Below are 15,794 nucleotides of genomic sequence, written 5' to 3'. Positions count from 1 at the left end.
TTACATGCATCCCTCAACTTATGAGTGAATTAAGAACACTCCTATAGTGTCAACTATGCTTGATAACCCTAATATAGATACAGTGGAAGTCCTCATGCATGCTATCATTAAGAGGATAAACAAATGGGTGGAGTAGACTAGAGCGAGGAAGAAGAGAACTAGGGCCACAAATTTGCTAGTGGAATAGCTTCTAGAATGACCCAAATGTTGGCTGCTACTTCCACTACCATTGACATTAGCTAGACCATCACAATCTATTGGTGGAGGAGGAACCCAACCTCTTGAGAAGAATGTTCAAATCACTCCAACCTATGGATGAGGATCTTTGCCAGATACTCAAAAGGTTGGAGATGAAGAGAAATATAAAGAAAAAGAAAAGGAGAAGGAGAAGTCAATAACTAGGGGCTCCTCCTCTGTGCCAGTCATCAACCTTAATGATGACAATAACCCTCTGGATGGCCAAGAGTAGGAAGCATCCCAACAAGGTGACACTCTAGCCCTCTCTGTTACTAAAATGATTGCCTTTCCTATTGCCAACCAAAGCAAAGTAACACCTCCAATTGCGAGGAAACTTTTTGATCCCATATCCTTGTAATCAACACTTAATGTCCTTTCAACCGAATCTTGCTTGGAAGAGACTATTGATCAAAAGAAGATAAGATGTAAGGAAAGTGCTCCATCTAAGGACCTTATTATACAAGCAACTTTAGCTCAACTAGTATCAAAGAAGATGAAGAAGCAAAAGAAAATGGCTGCATTTGGTCATAGATTATTCTACTAGTCACATGCTAGTGGATATCACAAAACCTCAGAAGGACAAAAAATTTCCTGAGTTGACTTCTAATATTTTTAAGATTAGAATGACTAATATAGGCATTCCAATGCATGATTCTATGGTCAACATGTGGAAATCAACAAATGTGAAGATTGAAGATAGACTGGAGGAGTTAAGGTCAGAGAAAGAGGGATTGAAAGCCTCAAATAAGGAGTTGATGGATTACATCAGAGAAACATTTGGAAGTACCTCTATAAGAAAATTCGACCCAAGTGTAGAGGAAACAAGAATTTACTACTTAAGCTACAACAAAAGAGACAATTTGGTCAAGTTGGTCATGCTTGGATAAATGAAATGAAGGCCCAAGGTCCCCCCTCTCATTGAGAACCTTGGGAATCTGTTGTTAGACATTAACATATTGAGAGGTAGTGTCAAGTCACCAGACTTCAAAGCACAAGGTATCAAAGAGCCTAACATAACAATTGGCCTTGTTGCAAGAGGTGTCTGACATTAAGACTAATGTGGCTATGAGCCATGTCATACTCAAATTAGGCCAAGAACCATTGCTTCATTGGAAATAATTGCAAGAATTCAAAATTGAGAGCTCAGTGAAGTTTGAGCATGGGCTGAAAGATGTCTACAATTTAGTGAAGAAAGTAATAGACAAGATATTCAAACATTTCAAGGTTTTGCACACATAATCATATGTCACCAATAATGGCCAGTTGGTAGACATTGAACAAAGGAAGACTAAGTTTATGATATTCATTGAAGAGGCTACTAACCCATCAAATTTCCAAGTGGCAAAGATTTTGAACTTTCAGTAGTGGATGGTGTATTAAAGCGTGGAGTGAAGAAGCTCCAGTCAAGGATCTCCAGAGTATAAGAATTGACAGAAATGCATGATTATTGGATGATCAAAGCTAACAATATTCTCATTCCCAGTGTCCATGAGTTGAAGAATGTAACTAATGCAATGAAGGTGTACATAGCCAAATCTGTAACTCCAAAGAAAAACTGATGTTTTGACAAAGTATTACATCCTCTCTCTCTCTCTCTCTCTCTCTCTCTCTCTCTCTCTCTCTCTCTCTCTCTCTCTCTCTCTCTCTCTCTCTCTCTCTCTCTCTCTCTCTCTCTCTCTCACTTTATGATATTGTAGCCATATTTTGTTTTGTATTTTCCTAGCAGGCTAAAACTTTGTATTGGATGACTGACCAATCAATCCTATTTTTGGAATGTATCTATTCAAAGATGCTCTATTGATTAATCATCAAATATATCTAGCCAATTCAAAAGGGCCTATTAATGTAACATTTTGGGAAGAAAATAACATCGACAAAAATTTGATGTGGGTGAACCCCTACAGCTGGGACTACTGTGTGAGACTCTACGTCCATATTTTGATTTTGTCATTCATATTAGTATAGTTTTAGTTCTTGTATTATTCTTGGAATGAAATGTGTTGCTAATGAAAGCTATGGGATTGCAAATAAACTAGATTTTCTTTCTTTCTTTTTAGTGGTTATAAGCTATATTTCCCTCATTCACAATATTATCTCATTTCCTCTGTTCTATGCAAATTAATGCATGTGCATTTTCATTTCTATGTGAGAAGTTCTAGATTTGGTTAATATAAGCTACTTAGTAGGAAGAAAATAGTTGTTGTGAAATCTCAGTAACTTGGGCAATCTAGGTACTGCATAGTTGATCATACTTTCTCTTCTTGTGTAGTATGCATTGTTAGATAGTCTTGCATCATCGTATTTTGCATTCAGTAGATTGAATAGATTGCATTTAGAGGTTAGAAGAGCTTAAAGTAACTCATGTGCCTTCATAGTTGTGAAGCTCTATGAGTCATCATCAAAATCTTGCCTGGATTGTTTAAAGTTTTGGACGATCTAGTCATATCTCTTCTACTCTCGGGTTAAGAGAACACCTCCAAGTCTTGTTGATCTACTAAATACAACATTCATTGCAAGTCTTTTTATATAGGGGAGCTGTACCTTTTCAATTTAGGGGTCCTTGATAGAACACCTACATTGACCTGTTTTGTTGTCAACTACGTTGTCTTTCACCAAATTGGGCAGATTAAGAGTGAGGTTATAAAACTAAATCAAGGAAGACAAACTATTAACCAACAATAAGATATACTTTAATTTTTTAAAAATCTTTTCTATAAAGGTCAAGTGCTAGGGCATAAGCCTCAATTTTTTTAAAACCCTTATTTTCTAAATATTGTAGATTTCTACACACTTAAACAAAACCTCAATCAAATATAAGTTAACCACTTTTACAAAAATATGTGCTTTTGCAAAAAATAAAGCTTTTAAAATAGATAATTTCATACGTGTACAACCATATAGTAAAGAGATTACATGAAATTGATTTTTTTAACAATTCTTTATCAAAGATTTTTAAAAAATTAATATTAGTTTCCTACAATTCCTTCTCTGTTATTTATCAACTCTCATGTGTAGCTTTGTCCTCCAATTTATAAATATCATCGATTGAATCCCCATTCTTTTGATTAATGGAACATCTTCCTCTCAAAACAAAAGGATTGCCTCTAATTTCTCACTGGACAGGAAAAATTTAATGTTCAACCTATCAAATTAAAGAGAAAATAATTTTAGACTATTATGGTGTCCTCTAACTTCCTTTTACAAGATATATGTTTTATCCCCCAAGAGCTTTACTATGAAGGCAACCTTGCGAATGCTAAAAGTTAAATAACAATAAATCATACATGAGTTAGAGAAGGATCCCAAGCACAAGCTCTCCACATGAAGATACAAATTTATAATACAACAACCTTGTTTTAGATTAATCTTTATTCTTGACAACTACATCCTTGTAATATAAATTCCCCCATGTTTAGCATCGTCTTCCTTCAATTTACACATCCATGAGAGCATTTTATTTCTTTTGACTTTAATTTAATCATCTCCTCAATCTCTTCTTGAATCAAAGTGTAACCTTTAAATATCAAGTTTGGTAAGAAAATTTTAATGCTCAACTTATTCAAGTCAAGAGAATAATTTTAGTATATTATGATCTACACTTTCCTTTTCTAATTTGTATGTCCCCTCTTCCAAGTTGTGGATTTTATCCTCCAAGAAGCCATCAAGAAGGCAACCTTGCTAATACTAGGAGTTAAAGAATAAAAAAAAGGTTAGAGGCCTCAAGTATAAGATCTCTAGATGAGGAACGTGAATGTTTGTGTGTGTGTGCGCGCACACGTGCATGTGTCTGTTTGCGCGCACGCGTGTACATGCATGTGCACACATGCACATGCACGTACACATTCATAGGCATCTCATATCCATCTCGAGTAATACTCTCAAACTATTGTTAGGATTAACCTTAGACATAAATAATAGTTACATGCAAATATAATCAATATCAGAAAATAATAAATCACACATAAGAGAACGCAAGACACAAAGATTTAATGTGGTTCACCCAATCCCTAGGCTATGTCCACCAACAATAGTCCAATATTATTATTATCTAATGATTACAATCCACAATCCCTTATAGCTCAATACCACCACAAGAAGAGCTACAATATCACCACACATTATGAAAATCCCTAACCCTGAGCCATTTTATAAAAGCTTTTTTCGCTTACAAAATTAGGGCTAGAATAAGTCGTCTAATAGAAAATAGCAGTCAATGCCTTTTATAATAGTGGGTGATTTTTCGCTTCAGGGGTGCTGCCTTCGAAAACCCACGCAAGAGTGTTGCCCCTTAACCCTATCCTAAACTGCGACATGGAGTGCACCTGGGGCGTTGCCCCTTGACCCCATCTTAGGGGTGCTGCCCCCAAACCCTTGTAGAAATAATCTAGAAGGAAACTACATCGAGTAAGCATCCGAGTCTGATTAGGCTCCACATCACAAAAACTATGATGAGCCTATGCCTCTACAATAAGGAAAAATGAAAATATCTCTTGAGTTGAGGGACAACTTTGTTTCTACCTAGAATGTCAAATTCTCAAAATGCAATATAGAGTAGGAGGGTTTCAAGTTGACATATGACCTTGTCATTTTGTATGCCACACCTAGACATAAACTTGATGGATTACCTTTCCTCCAGTAAAAATTAATTTTGATATTGTCTTTCAAATATTTTTTATTTTTCTTATTTTATTTATATTTTTCTTTTTGATGAATAGTCCTTTTCTATTAATAAATAATATACTAAGATTACAATTCACAAAAAAGGGTCATGGGATACAAGATCACCCTGCGAGAGTTCACACAACCGAAGTCGAAATCAACAGCTATTCATAAAAAAAAGAAGAAGAAGCAAACCCTCAGGTAGCTAAAGCAATGCCAATTGAGGGGGGTGGTTCATCCTGATCATCAAATCCCTAATCATCCCTGAGATTGGTAGGTGGGCTGGGAATAGTCCAGCCGTCAGTAGCATCATCAGGGGCTTGGTCAGCATCCTTCGTATCAGGTCGCGAAGGAGAGATGGCCAATTCTATGCAAAAATACCACTTTCCAAAAACCACTCGCTGAGGACTAGGAGGAGGAGTCGAGGACCAACCAGTGCCACCGTAGGGCGGGGAAACTAAGTGGTGCCTCCACCCACCATCTCCACTACTAGAGAGCGGTCGCGAGAAGCCTGCGAACACAGTGTGTGCGAGCGACAACTTGAAGAACTGAGCCTCTGTCGACTGCCTCTGGGCGTCATGGTATCAATCAAAGCATTTGGAGGTACCCTGGCAATATTACAAGGAGCATTGCCCTAGTGATTAAGCAGATCTTGAAGGTGGGCCACCTCCAAGGCCACCTTGTTTGCTTGTACTTGTATCTGCATCATTACATTATTACAAATGCACGCCTTAGTGTACATAGCAATATTTATATCAAGAAAAATATGAGTGAAAAGAACAACATCTCTATCTTTCCACACAATGAACAAAATCTCCATCCTGAGGATATGCCAAATCTAGGTAAATTTCCTAGGAATCCTAGGGGAATCCCCCAAAATAACCATGTGTCAAGAAAAGGGTGCAGGCCAAAACGACTTTAAAAAATCATGAATATGGTGCCAATAATTTTGAGCACATCTACAAAACTAGAAAATATGCAAGAAAGACTCTGGTTGGCCACAAAATGGACACCTAAGATCTGGAATCCTAATATGCTTGAGCTGAGGCCCAAGGGTAAGACCTTGAAAAGCTAGGCACTAAGCAAAGTGGGCTATCTTGGGTTCTGTAATGGCACTCCAAATAGTGTCAAAGCACTTTCTCCATTGAGAAAGAGAAGATTGCAAATGCCATCGTTGATTGAGTGTATCCACCATCGACAAATGGGGAGAAAGCCATCTATAACCCAAACTTGGTTTATAGCTGGTGAAAGGAGTGGCAGGATACCACTTCCAATTAGTCCACCAAGGTCTAACAGATTGGATACCCACTTTATGAATTAAGTGACCTGGAATTGCATAAAGCAATAAGTCAAAAGTATGTCAATCTAGACAGGCAAGACGGTACTGGACTTGCATAATCTTCCCATGATCTGAGACTCATGGAGACCCTGGAGAAAAGATCCTTAGGACTTTTGATGCCTCGTTTAAAAAAGTGCAGAGCACTAGCACCTTGAGTCTTGGCTAGGGGAATACCTTGGATGGAAAATAGGGGAGATCACCAAATGTTCTATTGGTTCAAAGAGAGCCCATCATGAAACTCATCACCAGACTAGTGAAGCCAAGGCTTAACAACTTCCCAAGGTTTCCATAAGCTTTTGATAACAAAAGAGCCCTGCATGAGCATGGGTTCTCACATGATGAGAAGGGTTTGAAAGCCAATCCCCTTCTATGCAGATCTGTTAACAGTAAACCTAGAGGAAATGCAACGTCGAACCAGAACCTTCCAAGCACATAGAGCAAGGCCTTGCTTCTGTGTGGAGAGAAGGCCAAGGCCTCCAAACTCTTTGGGGAGACAACAAAAGTCCCAAGCTACTTTGTGAAAGTCATGATGATTGGAACTAGAAGCCCAAAAAAAATCACGGAGCAATCACTCTAATTTCTGATAAGAGGCTTTTGAAGGAGCCCAACAAGAAGAATAATAGACATGCGTAGCTGCAAGAACTTTAGAGCAAATATGGAATTTGCCTGCAAGAGAAAATAGTTTCGTAAGCCAATAATCCAGCTTCTTAGTAATTTTGGCAAGCACAGCGTTCCACAGATCCACTGGTGATGCTTGAAAGGCAAAAGGAATGCCTAAAAAGCTAGAAAATCTCCTCGTGAGTGACCCATTTCCATTCAAACTGATTAAGCCAAGGTGGAGCTAGCAAAAAAAACTACGGATAATAGAGCGTTTTATGCCATTGAATAGTTGAGCTAGAGGCTTGACAAAAAGTGTCAAGGCAATTCAAGACGTTATTGATGTTTTCTTCATCCTCCAAAAAAGTGAGAAAGGAATCATAAGCAAAATGACCATTGACCAATTGGGAAGAGGATTCTGGTAAAGAGATGCCACGAACCAAACCTGATGACATGGAGTGGGCTAGCAAGTAGCCAAACCCTTTAGCAACAAGAACATAAAGCACCAGAGTTAGAGGGCAACCTTGCTTGATGGAATGAAAGAGCCTAAAGGCGTCAAATTGGGAGTTATTGATGGTAATGCAAGCATTAGCATCTCCAAAGAGCATTTTCACAAACTACAGGAAATTGGGACCAAAACCAAGAGCCTGGAGCATAGCCAAAATGAAAGGCCATTCAATTCGGTCATAAGCTTTAGCAAAACTTATTTTTTTAAAAATAGCCAGCTGCTTGGACTTGCGAGCCCATTCCATACCTTCCCAGGCAACAATGATGTTGTTAAGAATATATTTGGATTCGATAAAGCCAGTTTTCTTGGGCCGCACAATTAAAGGAAGGAGATGACGAATCTTGAGAGAAATTGCCTTAGCAATAATCTTATATGACATATTAAGAAGGGTAATGGGCCACCAATTGCAAATATCCGTAGAGTCTCCAGCTTTAGGTATGAATTTAATATTTCCTTTGTTGATAATAGCTCATAGGCTTTTAGAATGATAGGCTTAAAGATAAACTTTGTGATCGAACCAATATGCTTCTAGTGGTGTTTGTAAAATTCACAAAAAAACCCATCACCCCTCAAGGATTTTTATAAAACTTAATTCAAAGACCAAACAGATATTTATTTACAAGTCTTAAAACCTCATATTTAATGTATAGTACATTCCTCTTCTTAATGAAAACAACTACATTAGACCTATAATAATGTCACTAAAGAAGCATGATGAGTTATCATACATCTAAACAAAAATGTCATCCTTCAACTAAACCAAACCATTGTAACATTAAATTCCATCCACAAAAACCATGAAGAACAATTCAATTCAAGGTGACCTAATAATTCTTCATAATTTTCAACGAATAAGGTTGAAGTAGGACCATGAAATTTAGGGTTTGGGCCATACCCAAAGGCCATCCGATAACATATAAGACTCCCTAATGCCTAAGATCGAACTAAATGTTTTCATTAAAGCAACTAAAATCTCTACAAATCACAATTCACCACGTATACGAATTTCACCACAGTTGCACCCACGCGTTCCAAGCCGAGCCATACATTAAATATAGTATTAATGAGATTGTCTAACGAATTTTAAATTTAAACGGTGCATTGAATGGTCTGAGTCGGTCACTTTTCCGTTCGAGAAGGCCCAACTTTCAACGGCGCCTATCCTCCCTAGTAAATACGCATACGTTTCCTGTTCACTCCTCTCCTCTCCTCTTACAAAGTCAATTGCAGATTTTACGACAGTAAAATACAATCCCACCAAATTCTCTCAGTATTTTAGGGTTCCTCATAAGCTAGGGTTATCGATGAAGCTCATGACCGTAATTGGCTGCACTGTTTCCTCTGAGCTCAAATTTATTATTATCGCGTAAGTTTCGCTCTGGCACGGCTTGTGATATAGGAGCTCGCTCAGCTTTGTTCTCGCCTCGACTGCAGCAATTCTACTTCCTCTTCCTCTAGGGTTACAAATTTAGAAAATAAAAAATGCCTTTTTTTTCTTTCAACCAAAAAATAAATCTGTTTTTTATTTTTAATATATGGATTTTGACTTCGTTTTGAAAGCACAGGTTGGCATGACCATGGCTGTCTCGAAAATCGAATGTTTCTTCTCCGCACCATTTTCAAACCTGAGGAGGAAGTTGGAGTTTGAGTAGTGGCGTTTGTCGGCCTGACGTCCCGAGTTCAATTCCCACCAGTCCCAGTCCCAGTTCTTGTTCACACTCCGGTTAAACTAGTCCTCTCCAGTAGTAGCTTGCCTTTATGTTTGTTTATGTGGTTATCCAAACTCTAGCGTTGTCCCTTTAATTAATGCGCCACGTCTACTATCTCTTGGAGGAGAAAAGAGGGGCGGGGAAGAAATAATCAGCTCTTTGTTTGGTTTTGGGAGGGCCTGTTTTTGTTTGATGCACAGAAGGAGAAATGAAGAGGAAAGAGCTGGATTCGATTTGATGAGCGGGGTAGGTGTATTGATGGAATCATAACTGTATCGAGTCCTCCGAGTTGTTATTGCATCCGTTTAAAAGCGTTTTTATGGCGGATTTAAATGTACTCAGACCGATGCTGTCTACAGCTTAATGCGAAGTAAAGTTTCAGGTTTTATGAAATCTAGGGCGTTTGAAGGACAATCAATGGAAGTGCGAGGTAGAGATTTGCAGTGAAATAATGGAGGTCTCCGGAGGAGGGTCTGGGGAAGATCAGGATGGCGCGGACCAACAGCATCCGCGGAAGAAGAGATATCACAGGCACACTGCGCGCCAAATTCAGGAATTGGAAGCGTAAGGCCGCCCTATTGAACATTGATAAAAATGTGATTTTTATGTCCTTTTAAGGATTGAGAGTTTTTGGGGCAGTAAGATCTGATTGAATGTATGGCCTTTTTTTTGTTTTCTTTCGGTGTTTTTGCCTTTTGTATCTGTGAAGGATGTTTAAGGAGTGCCCGCATCCCGACGAGAAGCAAAGGCTGCAGCTCAGCAAGGATCTGGGGCTCGAACCCCGCCAGGTTAAGTTCTGGTTCCAGAATCGCCGGACTCAGATGAAGGTCAGTCATGAATTCCGAAATGGTGGCTGCTGCTTTTTAAAAAAAAAGTTTATCCGCGAGATTTGGGAACTTTTAGCGCCTTGATTCGAATTGAGTTTTTCTTTTCTTTCCCTTTCTCTCCTGTTTGGTGCAGGCTCAACATGAGCGCGCCGACAACAGTGTGCTTCGTTCAGAGAACGAGAAGATCAGATGCGAGAATATTGCAATTAGGGAGGCACTCAAGAATGTCATCTGCCCTAGCTGTGGCGGGCCTTCTGGAGAAATGTCCTTTGATGGGCAGCAACAACTACGCCTAGAAAATGCACGATTGAAAGAAGAGGTATTATCCTTACACATGTGCCTTTCTCCCTTCCAAGAACCCATTTTTATGTGGGCATATTGTTTGCTAAAATACTTTCCGCTTTCTGCAACCCTACAAATATATTTGATGTCTGATATGATGAGCAATCTACGGTTTTTAACTAGAAGGAAAAGGAATTTGTGGATTTCAGCTGGATCGCCTGTCTAGCATTGCAGCAAAGTACATTGGGCGGCCGATTCCGCCATTGGGTCCATTGCATTCAATTCCAATGCCGTCTGTGGACTTGTCAATGGGGGGCTACGGAATGCCCGGGCCTGCGCCGGGGCCTTCATCGAGTGATATTCACAGCTTCTCTGATATTGCGCCGTCGATTCAAACAACGGCGGGTTCTGTGACAGAGCTGGAGAAATCCCTGATTGTGGAGCTGGCAATGAATGCAATGGAAGAGTTGGTCCGCATGGCAGAGACTGACGAGCCCCTCTGGCTGAAAAATGTCAACGACAGCAAAGAAGTTCTAAGTTTGGATGCCTATGCCAAGATATTCCATAGAGCAGCAGAGTCCAAGTCTTTCAGTGACAGAAAGGAGGCCACCCGGGACTCCGGTCTAGTTATCATCAACGGAAATGCCTTGGTCGATGTCTTCATGGACGTGGTAAATCACTAGTGCCCAATTTATTAAAAACTCCATCTTCAGGCAATCAATACAGCATTCATGAATAAGCGATCTAAGAAATATGACATTGTATTTGCAGAACAAATGGATCGAGATGTTTTCAACCATGGTGTCCAAGGCCAGAACTGTGGAAGTTCTTTCCTCTGGAATGCCCGGAACCAAACACGGCTCATTGCAGCTGGTAATAAAAACTAACTTAGCAATCTCTAAAACATTGATTATGTTTATGACATGGGACTGATCAGTAGTGATGTTGTTGTATACAGATGTGTGCTGAACTGCAGGTGCTTTCTCCATTGGTTTCGACGCGAGAGATTTACTTCCTTCGGTATTGCCAACAACATGCGGAGGGAGTGTGGGCAGTTGTGGATGTTTCTGTAGATAACGCCCGAGAGATGAGTCTGAACATGAATCAACAATCATCATCGCCCTCTCTTTTACGCTGCCGCAGGCTCCCCTCTGGTTGTGTTATCCAAGATATGCCCAATGGTTATTCCAAGGTGACATAAACGTCAAAACTCCTCTTTTTAAAAATCATTTCTTGGGCTCGGTACCTTTCTGCTAAAACTCTTCTCTTGAATTCTCTCTTTTTTTGTTGTCAAAATCGTGGCAGGTGACATGGGTGGAGCATGTGGAGCCGGAGGAGCGAGGGGTACATAGAATGTACAGGCATTTGCTAAACAGCGGAATGGCATTCGGCGCTGGTCGATGGCTGGCCACTCTTCAGCGGATGTGCGAGAGGCTAGCCAGTCTTATGGTCACCAACATCTCTTCGAGAGAGCTTGGAGGTACTAACTAATTTATACTTGAAGCCAAACAAAACTGTCTGTCATCCATTCAGATTTCAAAAGTTATGGAACCCACCCAACGTTAATGAGATGAAATTGTTGTGGATACAGTGATACCCTCTGCGGAGGGGCGGCGGAGCATGATGAAACTGGCGCAGCGGATGATGAGCAGCTTCTGCGGAAACGTGAGCGCATCATCGACGCACAGGTGGACGACGTTGTCGGGATCAAACGAGGACGGGGTGCGAGTGACAACGAGAAAGAGCAGCGATCCGGGCCAACCCAGCGGGGTCGTTCTTTGTGCTGCTACTTCGCTATGGCTTCCCGTTGCTCCAAATCGCGTCTTTGATTTCTTCAGAGACGAACAGATGAGAGCCGAGGTATGTTATGTTGTTTTAACACTGCATTTTTCCGGTGGATCGTCAAATATTGAAAAATGCTGAAATGGTGTCCGTTTGTATGCACTATGCAGTGGGATGTGCTGTCGAGCGGGAACACAGTGCAAGAGGTTGCTCACATTGCCAACGGTGCGCATCCCGGAAACTGCATTTCGCTTCTCCGGGTCAGTCAGCCAGTTTTTTTTTTTTCACAGTATTCTTTTTATTATTGCATTGCAAGAGAGGACCTCAAAACCACGACATAATCTGACGAGAGTATTTAATGAACTTGTGGTATCGTACTGACACCACTGCCCGATTATTTAATGATTCACAGTTTTTTTCCATCAAAACCTCCACCACATATATAATATATAAATTAAAACAAATTCATTATTTGAATATTTTCCTATCGTGCATTATTAGCCCAGACTAGCATGAACTGTCTAGAGTCTAGACTGAATAGGGGTTTTTTTTTGTGTCCATGGCCGCTCTTGTCATTAAGCGCGTACCACATTAATTGCAATGCAGTGTGCATTATTACAAGTGTCGCTGTTTGTGATCAACGCTGGTCACTAGAGTTTTCCGACTTGGTTGGTGCATTCGGAGGCATTAATTGAAAACCATCAATGGGAAATTCAATTTCTTGTCCCTTGCATTGAGCACTAATCAGTTGCATACGAACGTTAATGAGAAGTTTTATTTATAGAAACTATATACACCCCTCAACTTTCTGCGGTGTCATCCCTTTTTGGAAATTTGATTTTCATTATTATGCCCGCTGTTCCAAGTTTAACCTCGAATGAGCGTTAGTTTAACAATGTTCACAGAACACGAGCTTTGGCTTTGTAACCCAAAACCCGATTAGGGTTTCCCCACCACTGTTAATTTGTTATGGAAGCCATTACTTGAATGTCACAATGTAACCGTAAGTTAGTTTTGTTACTCAACAGTACCCTATTATGAAACTTGAGCCTTGCTTGTTTTGTAAGATGAGATGAACTCAACGTCTTTGTGCTAAAATGGTCTCTAAGATTTGTTTACAAGTCTATTTCTACACTTGTGGGTAGAATTCTAATATAATTTTGTCTTAGATTTCATGCACTAGATTCAGCTAACTTGTAGACTATGGTTGATGCATGGGAATTTACAGGCATGCAATGCAAGTCAGAACAACATGCTGATTCTCCAAGAGAGTTGCACTGATGCTTCAGGATCACTGGTAGTATATGCTCCAGTGGATGTGTCTGCAATCAACACAGCAATGAGTGGGGAAGATCCATCATACATTGCCCTCCTTCCCTCTGGTTTTGCCATACTGCCAGATGGTTCAGACAGCAAGGGATTCTTGTTGCAGGCGTCAACCAGCGAAGTTAGCAGCGGTGGCGGCTTCGATATGAGCAGTCGAAGTGGCAATCAGCAGCATGCAGGAGGGTCATTGATCACTGTGGCATTCCAAATTCTGGTCAGCAACTTACCATCAGCAAAGCTCAACCTCGAGTCAGTCACAACTGTAAATAACCTCATATGCAACACTGTGCAGCAAATCAAAGCTGCATTGCATTGCACTGATGCCTGATAATTGTTGTTGTTATTACCATATAACTGTACAATTTGACAAGCCCTCATTTCCCATTGCATGGAGGACGAATCAACATGTAATGATGCAATGCAATGCATTGCATTGCTCCCATTGAGCGGAATGTTGATTTATCTTCCTTCCTCAATAAAACATGGCAACTTTACAATATGCCATCCGCTCGAGAAGAAGAAGAAGAAGAGAATGTAAGTATGCCAATTTGGGTATAGCTACTTTGAAATGTGATGGGTGTAAGGAAGGAAGGAAGGGAGGGAGAGAGGGGCATTGTCAGCTTTCAGGGGGTAGTCAAGAACGCACCACAGATTATATCCTTGCCGTGTGGTAAAGCTCTCGAGATTTTCCTTTTTATCATGCAGTCCAAATTCCCTTTTTAATTTGCGGGAAGGGAGAACCGGTATACCCAAAGTTTATATATATGTATGCATGTGCTTCACCACTCAGCAAGGGTAATGGTTCGGGCATTGACTTCCTCTCCAGAAATGTCAGACAAACAAATTGCCAAATTGCAATGAAATCACTGGTATGATTTGACAATTCAGCCCTCTTTCTCTTGTTTTTTCTTTCTTCACCACTTCTTGCCACCGCTAAATCTAGACCTGTATTCATGACTATCTTAGTTTAGTGAGTTTTTTTAAATTGATCTAGTTTGCACTTGAATTCTAACTACACTTCCAAATGGAGGGAGAGGAAAGAGGGCAGTTATATTTTTGCTGCTATAATTCTTTAGTAGGGGCCTTCGACTATTAGGAGAAGAGAGGCACTGACCTTGAAGATAATTGTCATTTCCTATTTCTTCATGAATGCTTTAAAACTATATAAAGCTCTGTCTAAACAGCATTTATGTTATGACACGTGAATCCTTCCAGGGTACAATGCGTACAAAGAGGTAAGGTGTTGATCATTTTTAACTAAGATGTAAGTCATATGGTTATATAACTAGTGGAGAACTCCATTGTTTAAAGTATATCCAAGTTAATGCAGTCAGAACACCAATGGTTATCGCGTGGAAATAAAATATTAGTTTTGAAACAAGTTGTTCAGCTATCAACCTAAACAAAAATTAATATTCATGCGTGCGAGCAGCAGAAGAAATACTATATTGAACCTCGAAAACAAATCACCCTCCATATTCTAAGTAACAGGTGATCTGTCATAACGTAGGCAGCCATTAATGGTTATAATTTCTATATTGGCCTTTCTCCGTTCTCCTGTAATAATCTTGAGCCTTTTTCTGGCTGGAGATTACATTGCTGATTGCAGATTTTGTCTCTCTATTATATACGAAGATCATGACAAAACAAACGTAGGACATGTATAGGAAAATCTATTTGAATCATTTTAGCCATTGCAATAGTTGCTTTTGCAGACGAGAAATCAGATCTATGGACATATAGCCCAAGCTGAACATATAGTTGGGTTGATTAAACATGAAAATCATTTCATGTTATGTTGGCCTGGCGGTTGATGGTTTAAATCTGGTCTATGGAATCGAGTTATTCCTTTTGCAGATTTTCGTATTTATCAACCTGTTCAGAGTTTTGAATGGTGAATGGTAGGTATAATACTGAAATTAGTCTTTGGAGTTTTACAGGGGCTGTTTGGTTTAATATTTTTGGTGGTCTCTCGAGTATTGTGCATTTAATTAGATGGGAAACTCTCTCGATATATATTCTGGTTTTCAATTGCAATTTTAGTTAAAAAATAGAACAATTTTTTAGTTATGCATTGGAAACATAGGTCAAATTCATTTAAGTAGGAGTCGATAAGATTTGAATAAATGAGTTTGACTTAAATAAATAAATGTATGATTTCTTATCAATTTATTGCTAATAAAGTATCATAGGCCTGATGATTAAAGAAAGGAAAGTTTAATAGACAAACATTAGTCTTCACAAGTGAAGGACTTGGTAAGTCTTCACATATTTTCATCATTAATGTAGCACCGAGTATCTATGCATGGAAATAATAATGCCATTCATATTTTTCATCATTAATGTATTTTGTATTTATGCATGAAAATAATGAAGATTGGTTTAATACAATTGAACTTTACAAAGGTGTTCCCCTCATTTTATAGGGGATCATCAAGAAAGTATTTTGTGTTTTATAATTATTAAATAGTGATTTAATAAGTATAATTTAGTTTTTAATTTGTAATATTTATAACTTGATGTTTAAT

General features: G+C 39.3%; 1 protein-coding gene across 1 annotated transcript; it reads left to right on the top strand.

Annotated features, from left to right (window-relative positions):
* Window positions 1–8,601: 8,601 nt before the first annotated feature.
* LOC149532292 (homeobox-leucine zipper protein ROC8-like) lies at window positions 8,602–14,488 on the top strand. Its single transcript, XM_089802994.1, has 11 exons — window positions 8,602–8,706; window positions 8,906–9,613; window positions 9,759–9,876; window positions 10,010–10,195; window positions 10,368–10,829; window positions 10,930–11,031; window positions 11,117–11,350; window positions 11,464–11,638; window positions 11,750–12,018; window positions 12,111–12,200; window positions 13,169–14,488. The coding sequence occupies exons 2-11, from the start codon at window positions 9,501–9,503 to the stop codon at window positions 13,592–13,594; spliced, it is 2,175 nt and encodes a 724-aa protein (XP_089659120.1). The 5' UTR covers window positions 8,602–8,706; window positions 8,906–9,500; the 3' UTR covers window positions 13,595–14,488.
* The last annotated feature ends 1,306 nt before the right edge of the window (window positions 14,489–15,794 follow it).

Source organism: Cupressus sempervirens, chromosome 10, assembly GCF_028749045.1.
Source record: "Cupressus sempervirens isolate cs-2001-9-10 chromosome 10, ASM2874904v1, whole genome shotgun sequence".
Taxonomy (NCBI): domain Eukaryota; kingdom Viridiplantae; phylum Streptophyta; class Pinopsida; order Cupressales; family Cupressaceae; genus Cupressus; species Cupressus sempervirens.
The sequence above is the reverse complement of the archived record's forward strand: the minus strand, read 5'-3'. Positions and strand labels throughout refer to the sequence as shown.

Excerpts from the sequence above, each read along its gene's own strand:
- LOC149532292 (XM_089802994.1), top strand. The coding sequence starts at position 9,501 with ATGGAGGTCTCCGGAGGAGGGTCTGGGGAAGATCAGGATGGCGCGGAC. Across the intron at positions 9,877-10,009 it reads ATCGCCGGACTCAGATGAAG|GCTCAACATGAGCGCGCCGA; the intron begins GTCAGTCATGAA and ends TGTTTGGTGCAG. Across the intron at positions 12,201-13,168 it reads ACTGCATTTCGCTTCTCCGG|GCATGCAATGCAAGTCAGAA; the intron begins GTCAGTCAGCCA and ends GGGAATTTACAG.